This window comes from Hippopotamus amphibius, chromosome 2 (assembly GCF_030028045.1).
Source record: "Hippopotamus amphibius kiboko isolate mHipAmp2 chromosome 2, mHipAmp2.hap2, whole genome shotgun sequence".
Taxonomy (NCBI): Eukaryota; Metazoa; Chordata; class Mammalia; order Artiodactyla; family Hippopotamidae; genus Hippopotamus; species Hippopotamus amphibius.
Window position 1 is genome coordinate 36,236,095 of NC_080187.1, and position 27,151 is coordinate 36,263,245.

A 27,151-nucleotide genomic window follows, 5' to 3' on the forward strand; every position below is an offset into this window, starting at 1 on the left:
CACCTAACACCCTCATCTTTGCCCTGCTGGGTAAAGGAGAGGAATTAGGGAGACTTAGAGGCGATGAACCGCAGAGGAAGCACAGAGCCCACAGCTGATCAGGAGCCCCAGAGGGACCCCTTGAATGAACTCTGACAGCCCAAAGTGAGTGTCTAAACTACCTTTGGCCTGGACAGAGAAGCTAGGGGAAAAAAGCATCCCAAGGGTATCTTGAAATCAGTTTTCCTGGATTCTAAAAACAAAATGAAAGGAAGGGTTTCAGACTAGGAGAAGCATCCATAAGCTTTGGGGATTATTACTAACTTTTACTGAGTATTTACTACATTTCTACCCTGCAAAACAGGCACTACTAGTAGCCCCACTATTCAGAAGAGAAAAATCAAAGCACTGAGAGGTTAGGTAGCATGTTGGACCAAAGTCCCACCAAAATTAATGGGTATTAATGGCTCAACTGGAATTAGTGAGAAAGGTACTGAATATATTTATTTTGTTCAAATATTATTCTTAAAAAGGCAAATCTAGTTCAGGGCTTTAATGTTTGCCTTTTCAGATATTTAGAACAGACAGAGGGTGCAGGATTCAGAGGGTGCAGCCAATTTCAGATAATGCATAGAGCACACCTAGATGTGGGAGGCCATGCAACTAAGGCGCTTACTGCCACCTAGTGGCAATCTATGCTTCTCACAGTGAGGCCGCCAACAATACCAGTCCTCCAGGTGCAGGTCCTGCAAACCAAAACTTGTGAAGGTATAATCTATCAAATATCACATGTATTCACTCCTATTTGCAGAGTCAAATAAGTGTGACTGAGAAGTCAAGACAATTTTTCAGTGACCCCACCTTCCTCCCTCATCCCTGCCTTCTTGGGACAGTTTGTGACGTCTTGCTTCCACACTCAAAGGGTATGCTCCTCCTAGAGTACACACATTACTGACGGCAATCTGCTTATCTGTACCCACCCAGAGGTACCGTGAGCATCCTCGCCAGGGGCGGGACTTGTCTTACTCATCTTTATGAATAAATCCCTAGTACACGGCCTGGCCCAGAGGAGGTAGCCAGTAAATGTTGAATGAATATGAGTGAATGATTTTGACCCAAACTTGTCATCACTCTGTATGATTCAGGCAAAGATTAAGCAGCAGTTTATTTGAATACTCGAAATAGTAAACATTTGATAGGGGTGGGTGGAGAAATGGCAGGGGCTTCTCAGGGAAGTGTCCAAGGCAGGGCAGGGGGCCTTGAGCAACTGGCCTGTTCACAGGGCAGTGGAGGCCCGGAACTTCTGGGTCAAACAGAACACGGCAGCTGTGAGGGCCGTGCACTGACGGGCCAAGAGTTTCACACTCAGGTCATGGTAGCCTCTCTCGCAGGTCAGCTTAGCGGCCTCCACAAACTGGTGGTAGGTGTACACCACATCCCTCAGGTTCCCCGCTGCCTCCCTGTGCCGGGTGGAGCAGCGGCTGCAGTCTGTGAACTGGAAGCACAGGCCAGCCAGCTGGACCAGGTGCTGGAAGGTGTCGCGCACAGCACCCTGCATCTCCTCCGGGGACTGGTCCGTTCTAATCACGTGCTGACAGCTCGACAGGAGCTTTTGGGAGCCTGTGCAGAGGCGGCTCCGGCTTTCAGAAAAGTGCCAGGTGCACTTCTCGGGGGGGTGTTTATTCCCATTACCCCAGGAAGCTTCTAAAATGTCCTGTAATTCCAGCAGGCTCTGCAGGAGTTGGATGAAGCCCTCGGGGGTGCGGGCAGGGGCAGCTCTCAGCTGTCTCAGAGCCCTGGAGCAGTATTCTGGCCAGATGTGGCTGTTCCTCGACAGGGGCTCGGCGCTGCAGCTGTGGGCCCGGGCAGGCCTCCAGGGCAGGGCCAGCCGGCTTCCTGCAGAGGGTGGTGAGGTAAGGGGGGCTGTGGGGTGTGCTTCCAAGTCCCTGTCTTCCTCCTCTGTCTCTGGCTGCAGGCCACGGAAGCACGTGGCATAGGAGAACTGGCAGCCGCACTGCTCCATCCCAATCCTGGGGGCCACTGTCTCATTCACACCTGCAAACCCCAAGGATGTGGCCGTCCTGACACTGGCAGAAACTTTAGGATAGCTTTCTGGGACAAAGCACAGGAAAGACTTCTCAGCAGGAAGGCAGATGCTAGGGCTTTTGTCTTTGTTTTCTGGCAGCGAACAATGATTTGAACCTTCTAAATCGGGCTCCTCCTGGGGACACGGCAGTGGCTCTGGCAGAGAAGGCCCTGGATTCAAACAGACCTGCTGAGGAGTGTCCCTAGGGGTGGTGTCGTCCCCTATCACATGGTTAGGTGGCTCTGCCTTGACCTCCTCCCGAGCAAAGGCTGATGAAATGGTCTTGTCCCTAAGCAAGAAATCCGGGTCTAAATCCAGCTCTGCCAATAGCTTTTGTTCTTGGGCCTGGCCGGCTTGGCCTGGCATTTCTCTGCTTTGTCCTTGCGGTTCTGCGGGGGAATGTGGTGGGGTCTGCTCGGTCCCTGTTACAGGAGTCTCCAAGGAGAGGGAGGCTGCAACGCCGCCAGCTGGAGCACTGACACCAACAGAGTGTGGAACAGCATTCAACACGTCACCCTTAGGGTCAGCTGGACCCTTCCCATACTCTTCATGAAATAAGCAGGAGCCGTTGGTGCTTGTACCTTCTCGATCACGTTCCGAAGACAGCTGTCCTTGCTGCTCCTCCTTTGTAGGGAAAGGAACCATCTTCTCTTCCAAGTTTACTCCACATTCACCACTTCTTGGCCTGTCTTGAGGAGACAACAAAGGCTGTGTGTACTGGGGGGCCGTTTCTTCCAAATGATTTGTAAACAGAGATCCCAATCCTCTTTCCAACTGGACTCCTCCCAGCTCTAGTGTGTCTCCTTGAGAGGCACTGTGTGGCCCTGGGCTGACGGCCAGGCAGACTCTGTCTGGGTTCAGGTCAGCACTGGAGAGGGAGGAGGTGCTGTCCCCAAGCTCCATGGAGCGTTCTCGGGGGGCACTGCCATCCGAGTCTTGAAATGGAGATAAGGTCTGGGAAGGCCCTGCCTGAGCCGTATCAGGGCCAGACGAGCCTGGGTCGGGACCATGAGGGGTGTTTGCTGGGGAACTGGCAACACTGGCAGTCAGAGGGGCAATCCCAGAATTCTCTTTATGGCTGGGGTCAATCCGGAGGCGAATGGCAGAAATAGAAGACACTCGAGAGTCGATGACTGACTTGGTTTCCATGGTCTCAGGCTCCATCTCCATGGCCCGGGAGGCTGGGTTTTTGCTCTTGGTCTCCCTTAGGGTAGACAGCAGCCCCAGGGCCTTGGTCTCCAGGAGGCCTGGCTCACCCTGCACGTCCTGTAGAGAGGACACAGTTGGGGAGGGTGCACCGAGGGTCAGGTAGGGCTCCCGGTCGTAGTAGCACACGTCGTCCATGCTCTCCAGGGAAGCTGACGGCACCAGGGGAAATGAGACCTGACAGGTGTAGTCAGTCTGTAGGAAAGACCTTCTTTTCCTCAGGGTCTTGGCATACTTCTTCACCCCTCCCCTTCTGCTTGGTTCCCTTCCATCCGGCCCAGGATTCAGGCTGTCCTCAGGGCTGCAAGTGCTGGCCTTATTCTGCGGGCTTGTGGCACTAGTTTCTACAGCAGAAGCAGCTCTGAGCCCTGAGAACCAAGAAAGGAAAAAGAACATGAAAAGCAGAAAAACAAAAATACTTGCAGATCTTGCGCTCAGGACTCAGGATTGCCTGGGTTAAAATCCTGGCTAGGCTGTGTAACCTTGGGCATGTTAAATCTTGAGCTCCTCAATTTCCTCTTCTGAAAGATGGGGGGTGATCACTGTGGTAGACATTTTTTGATTCTTGGTTGCCCAAGATCCATTGCCTTGTCTTTTGGTCACAGTACCCCAACTTCCTTTCGGGAAATGACATCTCCCCAGTGGTTACAGTCAGCTGCAAATATTAAAGAAGCAGCCCTATCTGCATCAGCCAAGTGGTCAGATTTATGATTTATGACCTAGAAAGTCAGTCACAAAATATCCTTAAATTTCAAACTCAAACACATTGATTAAAAAAAAAAAAAGTAGAGCCCATTCTCTGTAGCCACAGTATCCTAACAACGAGGAATCCTGCTACCCAGCCCCCTGGTCTGGTTGCTGCCTGTGTCTGAACCAGGTCTTCACCTCTGCTGGCAATTCTCTAAGCTATCTTACATCCTTCCAACACTTTCTCCCTGCGCCTATGTTAACCCAAGTCAGTCAGTACCAGTGGTGTCCATCAGCACTGCCATGCTGGTTAGATGACTTCGTATACATTAAGTTCCAAGCACAAGGCCTGTGCTAAAGGGAGCCAGTCTGCCACTAAAAGGAGCCAGTTTGTCATTGTTATCATTGTCACTACGTGGGTGAGGGTTCCAAATGAGCTCTCTTTTGACAAAAAGTAGCCGCAACTCTCAGACACAGGCATAAGGGGTCTTGCACATACCAGGATGGATCTTTCTGAGAGGAGAAATGCTTTTGTGAAGAAGTCCTGGGAATCAGCTGGAAGGAATTAGGATCACAGGCTAGCACCTGAGAATCAGAAGGCTCTTAGATCAGTTTTTTTTAACCTGGCTGAACTTTATTAAAAACCTCATCAGATCCTAGGCTGCTCCTCAGACCTCCTGAATCGGAATCTCTGAGGCCAGGATCTAGGAATTTATAGTATTTGAACCAGGTCTCTTGGGTGATTTTGAAGTCCAGCCACGTTTTGGAGTTGCTGCCCTAGGCCACCTACATCCACTGACCGAGGCTGTTTCTGAAGCCTAAAAAGGAATAGGCTCCCACAGTGAATAAGGGGCCAGACCAGACCCCAGGCTCAGGAGTCCCAGGTCTGGGCTGTCTCCCCAGCACCTCACTGGCTTTCTGTAAAAGAGGGAGTGTCCAGAGCCTCCTAGATAGCTTCCTCCACAAGAGGGCAGACAGCAGTATCAAGCAGTATCAGCAGTATTTCATCTTGTGGAACTGAAAACCTTAGCCACAGAAAGACACAGAAAATGAAAAAGCAGAGGACTCTGTACCAGATGAAGGGACAAGCTAAAACCCCAGAAAAACAACTAAATGAAGAGGAGATAGGCACCCTTCCAGAAAAAGAATTCAGAATAATGATAGTGAAGATGATCCAGGACTTTGAAAAAAGACTGGATGCAAAGATCAAAAAGTTTACCAAAGACCTAGAAGAATTAAAGAGCAAACAAACAGAGATATGCAATACAATAACGGAAATGAAAAATACACTGGAAGGAAGCAATAGCAGATTAACTGAGGCAGAAGGGCAAATAAGTGAGCTGGAAGACAGAATGGTGATCATCACTGATGCAGAAAAGAATAAAGAAAAAAGAATGAAAAGAACTGAAGACAGCCTAAGACACCTCTGGGACAATGTTAAACGCACCAACATTCTCATTATAGGGGTCCCAGAAGGAGAAGAGAGAGAGAAAGGACCCGAGAAAATACTGGAAGAGATTATAGTTGAAAACCTCCCTAACATGGGAAAGGAAATAGCTACCCAAGTCCAGGAAGCATAGAGAGTCCCAGGCAGGATAAACCCAAGGAGAAACACACCAAGACATATAGTAGTCAAACTGACAAAAATTAAAGACAGAGAAATGTTATTAAAAGCAACAAGGGAAAAACAACAGATAACATACAAGGGAACTCCCGTAAGGTTAACAGCTGATTTCTCAGCAGAAACTCTGCAAGCCAGAAAGGAGTGGCATGATATATTTCAAGTGATGAAAGGGAAGAGACTACAACCAAGAATACTCTACCCAGCAAGGATCTCATTCAGATTCGATGGAGAAATCAAAAGCTTTACAGACAAGCAACAGCTAAGAGAATTCAGCACCACTAAACCAGCCCTACAACAAATGCTAAAGGAACTTCTCTAAGCGGGAAACATAAGAGAAGAAAAGGACCTACAGAAACAACAACAAAACAGTTAAGAAAATGGTAATGGGAACATACATATCGATAATTACCTTGAATGTAAATGGACTAAATGCACCAACCAAAAGACACAGACTGGCTGAATGGATACAAAAATAAGACCCATATATATGCTGTCTACAAGAGACCCACTTCAGACCTAGGCACACATACAGACTGAAAGTGAGGGGATGGATGAAGATATTCCATGCAAATGGAAATCAAAAGATACTCATATCAGATAAAATAGACTTTAAAATAAAAAATGCTACAAGAGACAAGAAAGGACATTAGATAAAGATCAAGGGATCAATCCAAGAAGAGGAGATAACAATTACAAATATATATGCACCCAGTATAGCAACACCTCAATACATAAGGCAAATGCTAACAACTATGAAAGAGGAAATGCAAGGCAGTAATAGAGACACAGGTGTAGAGAACAAACACATGGACAGCAAGTGGGGAAAGTGGGGAGGGTTGGGGGGGAATGAATTGGGAGATTGGGACACCAAATTGTACACTCTAAATATATGCTGTTTATTGTCTGTTAACTGTATCTCAATAAAAGTTCTTAAAAAAGAAAAAAAAAAAAAGAGGGAGTGTCCAGTATGGACCTTATGTCCCTGACTGGACTCCCACAAAGGAAGGCCTTGACTCATGGTCTGTCTCAACCCCATCTTGCCTACAGCACAATGGCTGACCCAGAAGGGCAAGGCTGGGGGCATGGATGGCAGTTGGCTGGGTTCTTTGGGGAGAAGTGCACAATCTGGCCATGGGTTCTTGGTCAGTCGATGAACTCAGGGTGGATGGTGGAGAATTCATTCGTTCATTCATTTAGCAGCAACTGCCAGGCACTGTGTGCCAGGACACAGAGATGAGTGTGAAATGCACAGTGCCCACACTCAAAGGAGTTTTTGGTTTAGTGAAGGAGAGAAACATCAATATAAAAATTACACAAATAAATATGCAACCACGGGCAGTGCTAAGTGCCAGGCAGGAAGCACCCAGCATGTGTGACAGGGATGGGGAGACCTAGTCCTGGCAGTCTGGTTAACAGTCCCACAGGAAGTGAATTTCCAGGTGGGGCCTGATAGACGGATGGACGGCAGCAGCCAAAGATCAGGGGGAGGAACGTTTTAGGTGGAAAGAGCAGCGTGTGTAACAGCCAGAGGCAGGAAAGAGCTGGGCACTTTTAAAGAGTGGCAAGGAGGGCTGTGTGGCAGGAATGCAGGGAGAGGGCTCAGGGGGGAGGAGAGAGACAGAGGTCACGGCAGAGAGGGCCTCAAGGAGGCTCACAGGGGCTACTGAGCAATGGGAAGCCGCCAGAGGGCAGGGAGCAACAGGAAGGGGCCGGAGCAAAGAAAAGGGCTGCGGCTTCCCCAGCTCCGAGTAGGTCACCCTTAATGTCTGTGTGCTACTTTCCAATTTGTTTTTTCTTCAGAGTGCTGTGAGAGAGAGAGGGAGAGAGAGAGTGTGTGTGTGTGTGTGTGTGTGTGTGTCGGTAAACGTCCTGCAAGGATCTCAGGTCAGCCTAGGAAGTCACTCTGTGTGGAAAGACACCCCACGCTCTTTGTGGAGGAAGGAGTGAGGATCCTGAAAGAAACATGATCCCCTGCCTTACATCCGAGTCCCTTCAGGGCCGCCCAAGCCTGTCAGTTGGGTTCTTTTTGTTTCAAGGCCTCATGTCAAGCTTCAGGATCAACAATGGCACAGCCGCTTCCCCGGATGGGCCTCCTGTCCATCCCTCCTGTCAAACCCTTTTCTTCCTACGTAAATTCTGTCCATCTCACAAGGCCTGGCCCATGTGCTGCCTCTTCTGGGAAGCCTTCCCTGATTCCCACTGTTGAATGAATGCTGCCTGTCTCTGCCTGCCCACAGTTCTCTGAACCTCCCTTGTAGCCTTTCCTTGAAGTCGGGATGCCCTTAATGTGGTCCACTGAGCCCAGGTGGCCCACCTCAAAAGAGAACAAGGCTCGTGCTTTACCCGTGTTTTCCCTTCAAGCTCGGCCACTGCTCCTGGTGGGTACGGAGGCGCTGCCTGCACAATCTGCGGGCCTGTGGGGGCGGCCTCACCTGAGAGGGCGTCTGGGGGTGTGAGCTTGTCGGCTGCATCGTAGTATTCCTCATCTGAACTGCCATCCTCCAAGGCCAGTGGCAGGCCTGGGGCCAGGGCCTGCAGCGTGGAGCCGGGCTGGGCCCCAGGCCCACCCCGCTGGGCCCAGGCTGCTAGGCCCCCACCCTGCCGGGAAGTCGTGCTGTCGGAGCTGTCACTCAGGTGGCTGGCGGGGGAGACACTGGCACACAGGCTGTAGTAGTCAATCCGGCTGCCCTCGTACAGCCTGGGGTCCAGCCTGACCGTGCTCAGTTCTGGTCCCCAGCTGAAGGTCTCGGGGGCGGAACTCTCAGAAAACTCTGTCTTCTGGCACTGAGGGCTGGCTCTCTGGGCCAGGTCCAGGAGACAGAGGAAGCCACTGGTTTCAACCTTGCTTCTCTCCTCTTGGCTGTCGGGATCAAGACTCTCTAGGAAGCCTGGTGAGCCCAGGTGGAAGAAGCCAGATCTGCTGGAGGAGCAGGCATCCAGGTCGTCCTCTTCCAGGGCGTCCATGGACTCGCTCGAGCCGCTGGTCCTGCAGCCGCGGCTCTCAGTGTTGGCCGAGTCAGATGCCTCGGACTCGGCGCTGTCTGTCATGCTGCTGGCCCCACAGGTGCTTGGGCCTTTCCCCGCCACCTCAGGCGTGGGGCCGGCCCCAGGGGGCTGCTCCTCTTCCACAAGTGGACTGCAGGGGCCCAGCTTCAGCAGGCGTCTGTCAGAGAGGGGCTCCAGCACGCAGTCCACCTCAGAGGACTCCTCGGAGTCGCTGCATGGCCTGGATTCATAACCTGCAACACAGGACGGGTTACAGAGCAGCATCCGGGGACCGGCAGACGCTTATGTGTCCTCCCGCCCCCACTCTGTCCGCCCTCCCAGCTTCCAGATGAGAGAACTGAGGTCCAGAAGGGTGACGGGCCCAGATCGTGCTACACTGACTGACACAGGATCCCTGGGACTCCAAAGTCCATGTTCTCCCCACAACGTCAAGTCTCCTTTCCCACATCTATCTGAACCACCTAAAGGAGACAGGATTACCTCTGTCTCCAAGGAGAGCTACCTGTTCACGGAAACATCTGGATATTTAGTTGGTTTACTAAGCCTCTCCTAAAAATCTCAGCTCTGTCCTGACTGCGCAGCAAAATCAGACAGGAAATCATATTTAAGAAACAAAACAAAACAGACCCTTCGACCTAGCCCTGATGTACTGAGTCTAATATCTAGGCAGTGGGGCCTGAGAATCTGTATTTTTAGCAACTTTATGGGGGGTTTTGAGGCTGCTAGGCTGGTACTATTCTGAATCGTGGCCTAGGGATCCACTGGTGCTACAGGGCTTTTAGGAAAGTGAAAAATCATCCACTGCTGGTACCCAGGAGGGATCCATGGTGAGAGGGTGGGGGGCATTGAGCCAGGTCTGCAATATCTCATGCAACATAAGCCTTCAGGTGTGATCTTTTTAAACTTCTCTCTGGGGAACTTCTTGGTGGCCCAGTGGTTACAACGCCTCGCTTCCACTGCAGGGGGCACGGTTTTGATCCCTGGTCGGGTGGCATGGCCCAAAAAAACCAGACAAACAAACAAAAAACGTCTCTCTGATCACATCACACTCTATTTAGACCTTATGATGGTTCCTCTTGCCTACAGGGACAAGCTTAACTCTCCTACTAAGGTTGGGGCCTCTCACAGGCTGGTCACCCCTCTCACGGGATGGCCTACACCCCTCCTCAGCAGCCTGGTCACCCATGTCACAGTGCGGCCCTGAAGCCCGCCGCGGCCTCCTCACCGCCGTCGCAGCGTGGCGCCCACCCCTTCCCAGCAGCCTGGTGACCCGCCGCAGCCTTCCCATATGCCAGCCACGGCAGAGAGCTTCTCACAGATCACCGCCTCACCCTTTGTGTCATGCCTCCATTGTGTCCCCTCTGCTTCAAATGGTCTCTCCTCCCTTCTTTGCCTGGTTAACTCCACCCTGTTCTTCATGACCTATTTCAAAGACCTCCTGCTCTGCAGGCCTCCTGTGACCGCTGCCGCCGGACCCAGCAGCAGCAGCGGCACCCCCACCAGGCCTCCACAACAGCACCGCTCCCCGGGGCACTGTCTTCCTGACCAGGCTCAGAGGTCTCATTCCTTGTTCATAAATTGTGTTAAAGACAAAGGCAACAAGTACACAAAACTCTTCACTTTCTCATCATTTTACTTCAGTTTACTATCAGCCACTCCCCGTGATTACTCATGCCAATTTTATCCACATGGAGGAAACGCCATACAAGGTGCACCACCGAGCACCTCTCCCCACCTCCATCTTCACTGACAGCATATCGGGAGCTTGAAATTAGCCATGGCAGGAGCGTTACGCCACAGAAACAGGCAATTGCTCCAAATGTGGGTTCTGTTTCATTTTGTTTTTTCCCCTGCAGAGGCAGTTGTTAAACATTTATCAGCAAACCACTGGGAAAATGCTGCATCAAGAGTGCTGAAGCAAGAGCTGGTAGAAACTGGGAGGTGGCCCAGGAAAACGTTCACCTCATCTGGCCTTCCTACTTCATTCCTTACATCATATGATTTTCCTTTCTATCTCCATGTACCCCCTTCTTCTAAACATGTAAGGTTGGGAATTTTTATTATAATTCAAGAGAATGCGGAAGAGTACCCGGGCATGGGATAAGAAGCTAGGTCAGCTGTACTTCCTGAACAAACAAGTGACAACTCGTTTTACTGGCAAAGAAAGATAAAATACAGTGGATCTTAGAGATGATTTTAGGAAATACTACAGGGAATCAGAGACCTTCCACACCCTTCCTTGGCTTCAGGGGACTCCCAAGTACAAAGAAAGCTTCTCTATTTAGGATTTTGGAAAGATCAACTGTTTACCAGGAAATAAATGGAGAAATAGCTTTCATCCACTTGAGTGGAAGCCTCGGCTCCAGTCAGTGCACCACCTCCTTTCAGGCTGCCCTGACCTACAAGGCAGTGAAATGGGCCTGTCCTTCCTGGGGCGAGCCTCAGCGCCTCACCTTCTTCAGCGGACACCCGGTGCACCTGTTGTTTGTTTCCCGGCCAGAGGAAAATGGAGGTAACTGGGTCAACAAACAGCCTGTAGTACCCAGCAATCAGGCAGGCTAGGTCTTTTGCACTGTTGGATTCCAGCAGCAAAGTCAAAACCTTGGAAGGTAAAGAGAGCTCTTATGCTTATAAAGGACTAAGAGATAGTCTGAAGACTGGCAACAAGGTCATGTGAGGCCAATGAGAGATTCCAACGAAATCCAGCCGTGGCCCACAGGCAGGCCCCCTGGTGTCCCACCTTCTCACCTACAAAGACTTGAAATGACTGTGCATACACACTCACACATGAACAGTGGGTTCCTTCCACCCAATCTCCACAATGTCTTCTGTCCCTCTATCCCAACTGCAGCCCCCACCTCAGCCACCCTACCCTGCTCATTCATACCATGGGGCCCCTTCAAGACCTGACCTAGAAAAGGAAAAGGAGCAGGAGCGAGTAGAGAAGGAGGAGGGGGGATAAGAAGAATGAAGCACCATCCCTGAGCATGTTGGGATTAAATCAAAGGAAGGCAGGATAAATGCAGGACCTTCCAGAGAGGTTCAGGAAGTACCCCATACCATTTACCCACTTTAATTGCGGCCACTCAAAATCTTGGGCAGCCATTCTGGTCCCATGCATGTAATAAAACCCTCTGGCGCTCCCATCTAAGTTTCCCCATCAGGGAAGAACATGGTCCAGCTCAGTGTATACAAAAAAACCTTTTAGGACCTGCCCAAGAAAATACACCCGGTTCATCACCTTCCCTTTGATGGGACAGGATGACTATTCCACCTCTTAAGCAAGTGTTGGACATTAAACTTTGTTAATATCCAAACTCATATAAACTACCCTCGAATAATTTAACCCCAGATTTCAGAAGCTGGATTCGAAATCTCTCCCCTGTGTGTTACCTTGATGTCCTGAAGATACACTTTGACCATGCTCACTTTCTCAGATTCTTCTGTCAGCTCTACACGGCTGATGTTTGCAAACTCTGCCAACGTGGACATGATATTGAGTTTGCTGTTGATAATTTGGCTAATGCCATACTTGGCTCCAACCAGAAGGGCAATGTAGGATTCTCTATCCTGTAACTGCAGAAAAGGGGAAAGGGAATTAGTTTCCGCTTACAAGCTAGTGAAAATCCACTATAACAATACATGTAGGACATGATACTTCTCTCTGCAAACCCCTTGATTCCTACTTCAGGTCCTCACCATTACTTCCTTAGACCACCAAGTGAGGTGATAGGCTAACCTGAGCCCCCTCTACAGATTAATTAAGTATAAATTTCTCTCTCATAATACGCCTCACCATAGAGAATCAAAGCACAGGACTTTGACCTGTTTCATAAACACAACTATATATTTTCACACCCATGTGCCTATATTCAGGCTGTGCCCTTTTTTTGGAATCCCTTGCCTGTCATCATTACTTGTCATCATTAGCTATTAAAATCCTGACTTGTCTTTAAAACCTTCCATCAAAACCCACTGCCTGCAAAAAAACATCTGCCTGATCTGCTCCTCAAACCAGAACAGTCCTTTTCCTCTGTGTCGTTTCCACACCACATCCTCCGGACTTCTCCGATAGCACTAAGCTAGGACTTCTTATGGTTATTATTTGTATTCAGGTCTCATATTCTATGTGAAGGTTCCTGACAGCAGAGTCTGCATGTATCTACATTTGTAACCCCCAGTGTGCAGCAAGCACCCTGAGCCAGTTCAATGTGGTTGGTTTCTTCTCCCACTACCAGTTCTTTCCTTAGACAGGAAAGGTAAAGAGGCGCTGGGGACAGGATCTAGACAGCTGGCAGAGGGCAGGATTAGCCCTTGGGAAAAGTGGGTAGTTTCTCCTGTACTTTCACGTTTTTCCTTGCTGTGATCCAGTCTCTTTTCCATTATTTACTTCTCTACTTGTACAAAGACTCAATCTATTTTTCCCTTCCCCTAACTGATGCTCTTCCTTTCTCTCAAAACACTGATTCTCCTTTTCCATCTACATTGTTAGCTCAGCAGTCTGATTAAATTGACCCATCACTGTAGATGACTGAAAGGCACATCAAATCCACTGAAAAGAACTTTGCTATCATTAAAAAAAAATAACCTCTAATTGGTAAATTGTCTGGCTTTGTGCTGGAGCGTTCTGGGGCTGACTGAGTGGTGGGGGAGAGTTCCCTTAAGCCACACCCTCTGTCACTGACGGCAGCAAAGCACATAGCTCTAGGCCTGGGCTCCAAAAAGCAGGCCAGGAGAGGAATGGGTAACCCAGCAGAGAGCTCTTTTGCTTCTCTTTTCCCTTCTCACCCTTCCACCCCTCACTTCTTCCCTTCTTCTGAAGAATCAGGGCCCCAGTGTGGCAGTCAATCTAACATTACCTTTCCTTCATGATTTCCATTTTTTTCTCTTTCCCTTCATATACCCACAGCTCCAGGGTAAACTGCTTACAGTACCCTGCCCTCAGAATGCCTTTCCTCTGTACTGAAATCTGGCCAAATCCAACCTTCTTGCCTTTCCTTAATCCCTTCTCCTTCCCCGCTCAACCTGAAGCTGGCAGTGGTGGCCTCTGTCTTCAACTCCCCAGTAATGGTCCTGTGCCTCTCATGGCTTTGCTCTGCCTAGTTTAGTGCCTTGTTCCATCATTTGAGGATGGGAGTCATGTCTCCTGCAGCTCTGCCTCCCCCAGCATCTGTCAGAGGGGTGGTGCCAAGCAGTGGCACAGCAGACGCTCTCCAATGGCATAAAGTGTAGTCTCCCAAACAAACTCCAATCCATGACACTCCTCAAGAATTGTAGGCTAACAGATACATTGATCTTCAGAGGACCTCTTGCATCCCTTATAAGGATAGGACCCCACAGTTCTTTAATACCTACCATTAAAGTAGCATTAAAGATTTTCCCACCGTACGTCTTGAGTTCCCCAAGGATCTGTAGATAATTTAAACGTAGCTGGGCAGCAGAAATAAGTTGCTTAAATAAGGAAAAAAGAGAAAACAAAAACGACTGTTGAAGTCAGAGTTATTCATTTGTCTAAAAGGCAGGCTGTGTTGAAAATTCTTTCCCTGAGTTTTCCCAAGAGATAGCTGTGTGGTAGTCTGGGGCCGTGGCTACATTACCTTCTGTCTGGGTTCCAGCAAATTCTGGTTCCTCTTCATGTGGAAGCTAATGGCTTTCTTGATGTCTTTTCCTTTCATGTTTCGTAGTAAAGTTGGAGATATAAAGTTCTCTATTCCCCAATCCTTCCTGCCAGGAGACATTGGAGACAAGGAGGCCCATTTTTACAGAGTACTTGACTCTAATGAAGAGCATGGCTATATTTGATTCAGTAGTTAGTATTCTAAGAATACTGTGATTATAAGCCTCTCTCTCAGCAGAAGATATATGGCTGGCTTTATGGGATGTATGTAAATACAGATTGAAGACTCTGTGTGTGATATCTATCTATCTATCTATCTGTCTATCTATCTATCTATCTATCTATCTATCTATCTATCTATCTACTTATTTATTTATACAAACACATACACACACTCCGCAAAAACCAGCCATTCAGGAATTAAATCCCATGATTATTCTAGGAGCTCATTGTTCACCACACATGTATCGCACACTCTCAAGGGGCAATGCATAGCACCTGTGAGTACCTGAGGCCATGCTGCAGAAGGATGCCGGCCTAACAGCCTCAAAACTCTCCAACAAACTAGTTAAAAATACAGATTCTCAGGTCCTACTCCCTAGAGATTTGACCTAGTATATCAGGGGTAAGGCCAAGGATTTGTTTTATTTTTTTAAATATAATTCCCCATCTGATTTTGATGCTCAGGTGAGACAGAGCTGAGATTTGCTGAGGAGGTTAGCAAATGTGGGTGATACCACCCAGAGCAAAGTGAAATTTTAAGCTAAGAATCAGGAAGTGTCAGAACCCCAGGACTTGAAACTGCCCTACTAGGAATGTAACACAACACAATTTGGTTCACATAGAATGAATTTCCTAAGGCATTCTTGTCCTCAGATGAGCTTTACGCTGAAGTTGTCAACTGATTTCCTGAGACATCCTCCCAGGAACTGGGAATTTACAACGGGATCCTGTGTCCTTCCATCTGGAGCTGGCTTCTGCCCCAGAGGGAGCAGCCAGGGTCTGACGTCTGGGGAAGCCAGGCTGGGTTGGATAGGGCAGAGAGGGAAGTAAAATGGGAAGACAAGGGACAGATGGGTAGGTGGGTGAGTATCAGCTTTCTGTGGAATCTGGCCATCCTGGCCCAGGGCCAGCCAAGTTATAAATGCAACACAGCGGCTGCTGGTGGGACACAGAAGTCCCCTGCCACTCACTCTATGTACTTCAAAGAGATTTTCTGTGGCTGGGCACATGCGTAGATCCGCTCCTGGATGTGCAGGGCCGCGAGCCGGAGCGCAGAGCTGCATTTCATTTCCATGGCAAAGCGCTCCTGGAGCACGTCACTGCAGCTCTAGAAGACAACAGATCAGAGGAACTGGGAAACAAGAACAGACAGATTGTGTTCCTAGTTCTCTTGGGTGAAAGGGAGCTTTGAGATCTGGCTCTGCCAATGCTTGGCTGTGTGACCTTGGTTACTTTCTTAAGACTCTCTGAACATTGGTACTTCCCCTTGATAAATGAGGATAGTCACTTCTACTTTCTATGGCTTCTGTGAGGTTTAAATTAGAGAATGCATTTGAAAGCAGGTATAGGGACTCAGTATTATTTAAATATAAAGTACTGCTGCTGTCATTGTTATTATTTGCTGCCACCACTTTTTGAGACTTTGGGCAAGTCAATCCACCTAGTTATCTCATCTGTAACATGGTGATGTCTCCCAAATGACTTCTTCATCGGAATAAAAACGACATAATAAACCTCACCTATGGAGGTAGAGCAGGGGGGAGCACCAGGCTAGGAGATCAAGGAATCCATTTTTGGCTCCACCACCAAATCGGTGACCCAGGCAAATTACGTGAGCTTTCCAAGACTCAGTTTCATCATTTCTGAAGTAAGGCTCTGAAGTTCTAATGCCCTTTTTTAGTACTAAAAACTGTAACTCTAAAGATCCTAAATGGTATTAGACAATGTATCATCTACAATGAGGACTAAGCCTTAATTTCATTAATATATCGCAAATCTCCTAACATAGCAACTCAGTGACTTAAAAAGGAATTCTGAGGGATAATCAGCCCCACTCTACCTGAGATAAAGATAATCCCTACGAGGGAGTTGCTTAATTGCCTTGAGCTCGTGTTCAAAATAACCCAATGTGCCACCTCTGAGAACAAGCACTGTTATTTTAGGAAGGGCAGACTGGGTCACCTGCAGATAGAGGTATTCAAAGGCTATGGGGTCTTCTTTCAGGAGATCCAGGGGGTCCTTGGGAACAAAACACACCCTGAAGAGGCAGCGGTAGTCATGTGACTCCTCCCTTTCTACCACCTGCGATGCATAAGAGAGACACGATTCATCTTCTGCTTTTGTTCTCACAGTTATTCCACAAAACAACTTAAAAAAAAAAGACAATGAAAGACAGTCCCCAGAGATTTCAGTTTTAGTGCTTCCCAAGTCAGTGCAGACCTTTGCCCCTGATTTAACTTTCCCATGGGTATAAAATGTAAAAAACTCAAAAAGAGCAAAGTTTCCCACTGATCCCATCAATCTGTTCCCCTCTCCAGAAGAAATCTCTACATCTGGTTTCTTATGTACCTTTCCAGAGACAGTATATGTGTCTATATGCTCCTATAAATGTACATTCTTTTCTTTCCCACAAATAACAGTATATGTTATGTGTGTGTGTGTACATATATATATCCTGCACCTTCCTTTTTTTCACTTCAACTACTTTAGTGATTTAACCTGATTTCTTTTTCCAATGTTAATGGAACAAAAGTGATTCAAAAAAAGAAGTTTGTAAGCAGCAGTTTTAGAAGATGAGTGACCATGGCAGGAATTCATCTGTAACAAGGAATGCTCAGAAAGGCTTCCATGAGTTCATGCCTTGCTAATGCTGTTTCTCTTCTTAAAAATTATAGAACTGACTTGTGTTTGGCTTTAAAAAGCTGGTATAACAAATCACTGAATGGCTGAAAGATTGAGCAGTACAGATGGACTGACTGTGTTAGCCCTGTCCTGCCATCAGGGACGAACTCAGGGGGCAAATCTCACAAAAAGGGCTTAGACACAGCAACAGATACTTCCCTGACATCTCAAAGGCATCAGGTTCAGAGGAAGGTCATCAGAATGGGAAGCAAAAGATGGAGCTCTACTGGCTGTGTAACCTTGAGTAAGTCACCTTACTTCTCTAAGCCTCTGTCTCCTTGTCTGCAAAATGCGGGCCTGCCTACCTCACACGAAAACCAGGCCGAATGAGCTCTGTGCCTTCTGGGCACAAGAAAGCGCATCAAACCCGCTGATGTGCTGAGCCCTATACCCAAGGGTTCTGGCTGGGGCGTGCAGCTTGCCCAGCCCAGATCTCCTCACCAGGAGCAGGAGCAGGAGCCGGTGGTACCTGCTGGATGAGCTCCTCCTCGTACAGCAGGTGCAGCCGCGAGATGTTGTACTGCTCCTCCAGGGCCAGCGCAAAGTACTCTGTACTTCGGATCGACAGCTTCTCCTTCACCGTGAGGATGATATCCTGCAGGCACAAAGGTGTAAGGGTCACTGAGAAGCAGGCCAGCCCTCACGTTCAGGCACAGAGCAGTTCAGGCACAAGCTGACCTTCTCTCTGCTCCTCGGTGCAGCTGGGGAGAGAAAGGCCTGTACTGAGCGAGTCCACTGCCAACGCAGACAGCCGAACCTTGTCGGGTCACATGTGGAACTTCTCCATCGCCCTTCACGGTGGTACACCCTCCCCTCCCTTCAGGGCTCCAGTGCCACCCATATGGCCACCCTCTCTTGCTTTCCTTGGAAGGCTAAGTCCATCCCTTGGGCCTTACACCTCTCTTCAAGGTCTCCGGATTCGTCCTCTCTCTGGGGTCTGCATCATCAGCTGCTTACCAGACAGAGTCCCACCACCTACTCTCTCTGCAGCTGTGGGAAATCAGCCTGACGCTTCTGAACCTGCCTCTTCCTGCGAAATGGAGGATAATGATGCCTACTTAGAGGAGCTGATGGGATGAGATGATAATTAATACTGTGCCACCAGAGTTGCCACGCCACATATCCTCGTTCACTGCAGTGGCCCCCTGTCATCACAAGGTCTTTGCTGCCTTGGGGCCTTCTCAATGCTGTTCCTTCTGCCTGACACACTCTTCCCACACAAGGCTATTTCCTTCTCTTCAGAGAGGCTTTCTCTGGTCTCTGTATCCAAATGTGATTGCCCCTGTTATTCTTTGTCCCGGGGTCCTATTGATTTCCTTCATCATTATTGGATATGATTTTCTTCAATGACAGCTCTGTTCTTTAGTAACAGACAGTACAGTAAAGGGAGTGGGCTCTAGACCTGGACTTCCACTCACTAGCTCTGTGTCCCTGGATAAAGTGCTTACTCTCTTTGTGCCTCAGTGTTTTCATCTCTAAAATGGTCATAACATTCACACCTTTCTCAGGGGTTGTTGTGTGCATTAAATTAATTTCCCCATACGTGAAATTTAGAACAGCCCCTGGCAGATGGCAAGTGTTCAATATATGCTAGCTGCTGCTATTTGCTTTCCTGCTTATTGTCACTTACCCCGCTAGATGCTAAACTCCCCCAGGATGTGAACCCTGCCTGTCTTGTGCTCCATCATATCCCCAAAGTTTGACACTCTGTGATGCTCAATGAACGTTCACTCAATGAATAAATAATCATCACAGACTCATCACAGATGTCTGGCCAGAATCTCAGATTTTAGTAAGTGCCAAATGATCAGGTGCTACCCGCTCCTCCCAGCTCCCGATTCTGAACCCTCTCTCCACTTGCTCTGCCACCCTCCACAGCTAACCAGTGACGAAGTCCTGAAGAATCCACCTGCTTCTGTAACTCAACATTAACTCAGTGCCTTCTGTGTGCTCGACATGATGGAGAGCCCCTCTCTCGACTCTGTCCCCTCTCTCCATTCTCCATTCAGCTTGAGCTTACGCATTTCTTCTGGCTTTGTCGAGTGGTGTCCTAAGGACCCCTGCTACCCATCTGACCTCCACCTTTTGCATCTAGAGCAGGGGTTGGCAAATCATCGCCTGTGGGACAAATCTGGCCCACTGCTTGTTTTTGTAATTAAAGTTATATATATATATATATATATATATATATATATACGGGAATATAGCTGCATCCATTCTCTACAATGGCATAGCTAAGTAACCATGACAGAAGCCCCATGGCCTGAAAAACCTATAATATTTATTATCTGGCTCTTTACAAGAAAAGTTTGCTGACCGTTGATCTGGAGGAGCTTGTCGAAGCCTTGTATGGCTCATGCTCTCCCTGGCTCAAGGATATGCAGTGGCTCCCCACGGCCCACTAGCCCAGCTCCAAACTCCTCAGCTCAGTGTTCAAAGCTGTCAAGTATCAGGTGCCAACCCACTTCTCCCACTTTATCTTTTGCTGCTTCTCCCAGTGTACCCTGCTCGTAAGGCCCACACGCTTGCCAAACTTTCCCGTCACTGGGTCTTTGTCGTGTCATTCCCCATGCCTGGGAAGCTGCCTTCACACACTCCCGACCCATTCCTGTCCATCTTTCCAAGTCGGCCTCACAGGCCATCGCATCCCAGGGGCCTTTCCTTGCCACCCAGCTGGAAGCTCTCTCTCCCTGGAGCCCACACCACACTGTTTTCACGTCCCATTTTTCCTGGTTCCGAGCACACTGTGCCCACCCTAGTTACTTCATGAATTAGCCTCAGGTCTCATCTCCTCACCCCAGCCCCCCTCCCCAAGACTCCGGGCTCCCTAAGGGAGTGACCCTAGGTAATTCGTTTCTGTAACACCAACAGCTTTGCCAGCACACAAAAAAGAGTCACTAAATGTTCACTGGGTCAAATGACATACTTTTTTCCTTGATTTAGAGAAAGAGGGTTTTCTAATGTAAGAACTTTGCTTCTCTTGGTAAGTGAGTGGGGAAAAGAAGTCACTGATGACCTGATGGTGATTTTTCCCTTTTTTCCCCTGTCACAAAGAGCTAAAAGATTTGCTTTTTAAAAATTTGGCTGCTACAGATAAGTAAGATTAACCAGTATTTTACCAGCTAAGTTCTTGCCCATTTCCCCAACTCCATCTGTCATCTTGGCTTTAATTCCCTTGTGGTATGTACTTATACTGTAAATCATCTCAAAGTCTTTTGGCTACCAAAGGAGGACTCACTTTGAATAAATCATCCCCTTCATTCTAATGCTTCTTGCTCAAAGATGACAGAAGTAGAAACCTTGTCTAATGCATCTGCACAACTTTTATGCCGAATGGCAGTGTGGCCAGCTCCTGTGCAGGGTTCAGAGACAACAGACCAAGTTGGAAGCCAGCTAGGAGATAGCTGACCTTGACAAGTTTGGGATCTCTTGGGTCGGTGTTCTCATCTGAAAAGTGGGTTAAGACTTGTCACTTTACAAGGTTACTGGGGGCATTAGTGAAGCAGTGCACGAGGAAGTGCCCAGGAGAGTATCAGACATGTAGTGAACACTGAACAAATCCATTCTTCCCTCCTTTTCCTCCTTTGGGCTTGAGTTTCCCAGGCTCAGACAGCCTTTCTCCAGCTTCTCCTCAGTCATGCCAAGGTAAGACTAGGATAGGGCATTTGAGGCAGCCCTAGGAATTGCCACAGGAAGGTGCCAGGGAACACTGGCTGTGTGCACATGTGTGTGCACTGAGTATGCACGTGTGCATACAGGTACATGTGCACATGTGTGACTCTGTGTGTGTGTGTGTATCTTGGCTACTCTCCAGTACCGATGGCTGCACCTGCCCTCCTGAACCTGTTCTTCCCCCACTATCAAAAGAGCTGGGCTTAGTGTTGACTCTTACAGGATTTTTAATGTTTGAACAACTCCTTTGTTTGCTTCTTCCCTGGAGCCTCCCTGTAATACTACTTGCTCCCTTGTTCAGAAACTATAGTGCCATCCCTTATTGTCTATGGATAAAATCCAAACTCTGCTGCCTGCCATTCGAGGCCGTCCCCAGCCAGCCTGTGTCGTCTCCCACTCCTCCCACAAGAAAATGGCCTGTGTTCCAGTCCTGGGGGATGGTTTACCACTTCCTGGGCAATGCCTGTCTTACTGGCTCTCTGCCTTAGTTCATGGGACTTCTTCAGATGGATGTGCATCCTCTAACCCCTCAAAAGCCCTGTCCCCACCTGCCGTTGTTGAAGTCCTAGTCGCCCTTCAAAGCTCAGCTCAGGTCCAGCTTCTTCGCAAAGCCTCTGACATCCCGATGGGATGGAGTAGGTGGTGCTCTTCACCTGCATGCTGAGCACTTCCTCGTCACTCTCTTTACAGCTCTTACTTCATTGTGCCTTGGACTATTGGGAGCTCCTAGAATGTCCATCTTCCCTAAACTAGATTGCAAGCTCTTGGGAGATAGAGACCACTTTCTACCTCGCTCTGCCTCAGAGCATCTCCTTTGTGAGAACTTAAATATAATTCGAATTGACTTTTAACTAGAACAGAATTCACAGGGGCCTGGACCTACCCCAACACTTCGCCTGGGTTTTTAGAGACTCTAGCCTTGTGGGTAGCAGGTGGAGTCCTATACAAGAGGCAGGGAATCCCAGTGGTTAAGGGTGAAGGCTTATGAGCTGTATTGGGCACTTCATCTCTCTGAGCCCTGATTTCCTCCCCTGCAAGATGCTGATTAAAATACCAGCTTGCTGGGTGTTTGTGCAACTAAATGAGATAACACAGTGCTTGGCTTGTTACAGGTGCTCAGACCATGGTGGTTGTGAGATCACCAAGGCAGCTGCAATGCAAGATGGCCCCCAGGTCCTGGGATCCAGCAAATTCTCACTGGGAAAGAGATTCAAGTTTACTCTGAATACCTTCACAGTCGTGTGTGCCTCAAACTTGAAAGCTTTGGTCTGTCCATTCTCCAAGTACACCTTGAGCACGTTGGGCATACACAACAGAGAATTACCCTGGAAAACACAAGAGTGGAGTTGAGACTGTCCCTTCCTGTCCCTGGGTGACAGACCCGCAGCTTCCCTGGCCCTGCCTGGTATGGAGAGCAGGATTCTCCCCAACCTTCTCTTCACGTCGTAGGTTGATTCTTGACATTTGGAGATTTCTCCTATGGATGAGGCCTATGCCACACAGGTACAGGTGTGCTTTGTTGCAGGGAGAGCCACTAGAACTGCTAGGACGAATGAGGGTGAAGAGTGAGCCCTGCCATGAATATACTGACAGCACTGTGCGAGCCTGAATGATGTTACATGGCCATCAGCTGGCACCTCACTGCTGGTTGCCACCCTTATGGCAAGTCAGGTGACAAGTATGCACATTGTCCCAAATGGGCCTTCCTGAGATTCTTGCACTGTTTCTTGTGGGGCTGGGTGATCTGGGGGGTTGGAAGCTCCATCAGAGCCCCCTCCACATTTTACTGCTGCATTCCCTATAGTAAAGCATCACCAAAGGCAGAGGGCTGCTCTCCGCCCCTACTCATCCCAGCCATCACCCTGGATTTACAGGATCTCCTAAGGGACTCTGCCACTCCTGGAGGGCTTTGGGGGAGGGAAGCACAGGACTGGTCTGTGTGTGGTGACCCCAGACCAGTCAGAATTCCTGAGGTAGAGCAGGGCAGGGAAATGACTCCCTTTGGGTTTGGAGAATTCCCCTAGGGCCAGCTCTCATAAAAAAAGTGACCTCTAAGTGTTTCGTTGAAGATAGACTTTGGGGCTGGTATCCTCCAGAACCTGAGAGAGGTTCTAGAGTCTCCAGGATTTCAGCTACAACTGCCCCCAGCTCTAACTTTGCAAAGAGTTTGGGTACGAAGCTCACCTGGGTTAGGAACTTACCATCTTCTTTCAAAAATCTGACAGGCTTTTTCAGATGAGAATTTTGTATTTTCTAAATATAAGGGCACTTGTATCTTTTAAGCTAGACTCACATTCATTACTCTACATAACTTTTTTTCTTTAAGCCATAGTACTTTTATGGAAGCAAAACGAATATGTGCATGTCCCAGTGCCATTTCACACTCAGTCAGAGGTGAGGGATTTCACACCACTCATGCTGTCATCTCTCCACTCTGGTTTCAGATTTAGAAATCTTAATCTTTGGATTTCCTAAGTATGACATGCTTTCCTTGGTACTTTATTATTTGTGATGTACAAAAAAAATGCATCCATAACATCATCACATAACTAACACCATTTACTTTCCTCTAAGGCTTCTTCCAATTTTTACCTATACCTGTAAATAGCTTTTAGAGAGCCACGCGAATAGAACACGCATGATTCCACGCGCGTTTTTACTCAACACATGCATACTTCTTCATGTGGGTTTAATGTTTATATTTTAATGGACTTATAAATATTCTAGTGAGTCGAAATATCAGAATTTCTTTAACCATTCTTCTGCCCTAGACATTTAACATTTTTTCAATTTATTTTTTTGCAATTTATATATCAGTACAACAGATATCTTTAAATACATGAACTTTTGCATTTAAATTATTCTATTAAATTAATAAGAAGGTGCTCCCTGGCCCACTTTTATGGAATTCATTAACTTTTGTTGTTTTCTACTCCCAAAGATTAAATCAATTTACAAAGCCACCAACAAGTACATGAGTATAGCTACTTGCTCGGTATTAGGGCTTACATTTTTCTTTCTTTGTGGTCATTTACTAAGTATAAGTGGCAGTTCTTATTATTTTTCTTTGCATTTCTTTAACAGTTAGCAAAGTTAAGCATATTTGAAGTGTTGGTTTCCTTAAGGCAAACAGAGAAAGATAATACTGTATGATATCACTTGTATGCAGAATCAAAAAAATAAAACAACCTAGTGAATATGACAAAAAAGAAACAGACTCATGGATATAGAGAATAAACTAGTGGTTACCACTGGGGAGAGGGGAGTGGGGAGGGGCAAGGTAGGAGTAGGGGATTAAGAGGTAAAAACTACTATGTATAAAATAAATAAGCTACAGGGATATATTGTACAGTACAGGGAATATAGCCAATATTTTATAATAAATATAAATGGACTATATAACCTTTAAAAATTGTGAATCACGATGTTATACACCTGAAACTTATATTGTATATCAGCTGTACCTCAATTAAAAAAAAAAAAACCCAAATCCCCAAATGTTGGTTTCCTATTTCAGATTCTTCTAGGGTCTTAGGATGTTTCAAGGGAGAAAGTTTAGCAACTGATTTTATCATCTTTTAAACACTTGAGAGGATGAAAAGGTAGGTCACAATGATGAACTCTCAGTGATTTGGCTGTCTCTGCCTTATATGTGGTTGATACAGAGACTTAGTGCCCTGACGTGCAAGTCTCCCCAGGAGATCTGGTTCACATCTGCAGAACCTTTATTCTCCACCTGTTGTGTTAGTTGGTTCTAGCCTCTACTTCTCATTACTCTGTACTACTCTTAAAAACATACATTGAATCAAAATTTAATTTGCTGAACAGGTTTGATCCATGTTCAGAAACATGGATACACAGAGGCTCAAATATTTCAGACGGACAGGATCTCGGGTCTTTTCTGATTAATACACTAGGCCTCCCACTAGCCCTTCCTGAACAAATCCACCTTTTACTCTCAGGTCTAATTGAAGGTGGGGTCTGTCAAGCAGCAGGACAAGAAGAAAATAAGGGCTCTCCAGATGTGAACCAGATCACCCGAATCCTGTGTTAAAATGGCCATGAGTCCCCATTCTCTGGTCTCTAAGCTAAGAAGACCAGATAAGGACAAGCTCTGATTTGAAAGTTTCAAAATCTATTATTTATTTATTATTTATTTGGGTGCGCTGCATCTTAGTTATGGCAGGCGGGTTCCTTAGTTGCAGCACATGGGCTCCTTAGTTGTGACATGCAAACTTAGTTGCAGCATGTTGGATCTCATTCCCTGACCAGGGATTGAACCCAGTCCCCCTGCACTGGAGCGTGGAGTCTTAACCATTGCGCCACCAGGGAAGTCCCTCAAAATGTCTTATTGATCACTGAATTCAGAATGGCAATAGTTACAGACCACTGGGGGGAAAATATTTAAATTATGAATATATGAGTCCTTATTTAACAGTCCACATTAAAAACATCAAACTCTAGCCAACATTTTCCCTTTACAAACCTGTCTTCTGAACCCCCATATCCAACCACACCAATCCTGAGTACTCCCATATCAAAAAAGACTAGACAGCATATCATAGTGGAAAACAGAAGAACTGGTCACAAAGACTTGCGCTCCTATATTTCTAGCTATGTGATCTCAGAGGTTAATTTTCTTAACCTCGCTAAGCCTCTGCTTCCTCTTTTTGTTAAAATACCTCCCCTGCAGGGTATGGTGATGATTAAGGAGCATGTACCCCAAATTCACACAACTGAGGTTTGACAGATGACAGGCTCTTTAAAAAAAGCAACCTCCCCGCCCCCACCATCACTACTATCAATATATCACCTTCAGAGGGAATATAATACTAAGTTTGAAGATTCAGAATGAGAAATAAACAACTGGACTCTGTTGAAATTTCAAGGGCAGAAAAATGGCGTCACAGAATGACAGAGCCACACCCAGTGAGTTTCTCCCCGTCCATGGTTTGCAGGCACCTCACTGAGAGGGCACAGAGCCTCCAGCAAGCCCACTGCACTCCCTCTGCATCCCCTCCATGCTGTGGATTCCAGCATATCTGGGAGACACGTGCCAGGAGGCAGCTGGCCCGCTTCATGAAGAGTCATTTCAACCCCCTGACCACTGACGCACCTGGCTGTGTCCGCTGACGAGCACTTCCTCGGCAAAGTGCACCTTCACAGGGTTGGTCTTCAGCCTGGCTCGCTTCTCCTCTGTCAGGAAGGAGGACTTGGGGACTCCCTGCAAAACATTACACGACATACTTTAGAACAGGACTTTTATAAAAGCCATGTACATTTTCTCATTTCTTAAAAACAAAAGCAAAAGCTCTGACAGTTGTTGAGAATACAATGAAAACCGACACAGAAGGATGACATTCCATTAAAGATCTCTTTTCATAAATTTAGGGATCTCAAAACAACGTTCTTATGTGTCTGAGGACAGCTCAAGATTCAACACAGTGGCCAAGGGCTGTGGTATGATGGAGACAAAGAGAACTGGCCTGTGAGCAAAGAGACCTGAATTCCAACCCAACTTCGGCTACTCAACAGTTCTGAGAACTACCTCAAACACAAACTGTTATGGAAGAAAACCAGCTCTGTGTGTGTGTGTGTGTGTGTGTGTGTGTGTGTGTGTGTGTGTGTGTGTGTACATTCTTCTCTTTGGCCTTCAGTCTTCTCTTCTGCACATATGGGACCTGTGCAGAAGAGGCACAATTCTGCAGGAGGCAGAAGCAGCATGATGCTAATGAGTGTGGGTTCTGGAGTCGAACTACCTAGAAGCCCAGCCCCACCGATTTCTGCATGTGAGTCCATGGGCGTGTGAGGCCCATATACCTGCCTTGCAGGGTTTTCTTTTGGCACAAACTAAATAAGACATTAAATATTACTATTAATATTATAGTAAATAATTAATATATTATAAATAAATAATAGGAACACAGATCTACACAATTAAACCAAAACATATTTTAATCATAAAATTCTATGTCCTAGAGAAGCAGTAATTAATATTCCAACTTTGGATTTTATAATTCCTAACTATTTCAAATCATCTGAGGACTCTAAGAATCCACTTGGGCAAAGATGAGCAATCTTGATGAAGTGAAAAATACATGATCATTTGTCTTATGATCATAGAACTCTAGGTGAGAGGCCCGAGTGGGCTAGACAATATTCAGGGCATTTCTCAGGGGCTCTGGGGCCATCACCTGGGCTGATATTAGCTTTCCCTACAGTCCCTCCAAAGTACAGTATTCACACTCCTCTCTTCTTGGGAACCTCACAGGAATCTCAGGAATGGTACTGGAATATGTAAATTTTCCTCTCCCTATACTTTTCATTTTTTAGAAAGAGGCAGCTATATGCTGTTTCCCTCTCTTTACTT

At 47.3% G+C, this 27,151-nt stretch overlaps 1 protein-coding gene across 18 annotated transcripts in view; it reads right to left on the reverse strand.

Annotated features, from left to right (window-relative positions):
- Positions 1 to 1,119: 1,119 nt before the first annotated feature.
- Positions 1,120 to 27,151, reverse strand: part of FRMPD1 (FERM and PDZ domain containing 1) — a 134,099-nt gene continuing 108,067 nt past the window's right edge. For 17 of the 18 annotated variants that reach the window (XM_057723445.1, XM_057723452.1, XM_057723438.1 and 14 more), the window contains 11 exons: positions 25,898 to 26,005; positions 22,011 to 22,106; positions 17,579 to 17,704; positions 16,390 to 16,575; positions 15,399 to 15,535; positions 14,186 to 14,312; positions 13,944 to 14,039; positions 11,982 to 12,164; positions 11,042 to 11,189; positions 8,015 to 8,821; positions 1,120 to 3,639 (listed from right to left, as the gene is read on the reverse strand). In XM_057723445.1, coding sequence (XP_057579428.1) covers positions 1,256 to 3,639; positions 8,015 to 8,821; positions 11,042 to 11,189; positions 11,982 to 12,164; positions 13,944 to 14,039; positions 14,186 to 14,312; positions 15,399 to 15,535; positions 16,390 to 16,575; positions 17,579 to 17,704; positions 22,011 to 22,106; positions 25,898 to 26,005 — 4,398 coding nt within the window. In that variant the 3' untranslated portion in view covers positions 1,120 to 1,255. The remainder of the gene's footprint in view (positions 3,640 to 8,014; positions 8,822 to 11,041; positions 11,190 to 11,981; positions 12,165 to 13,943; positions 14,040 to 14,185; positions 14,313 to 15,398; positions 15,536 to 16,389; positions 16,576 to 17,578; positions 17,705 to 22,010; positions 22,107 to 25,897; positions 26,006 to 27,151) is intronic. The other variant, XM_057723449.1, reaches the window with a different exon arrangement.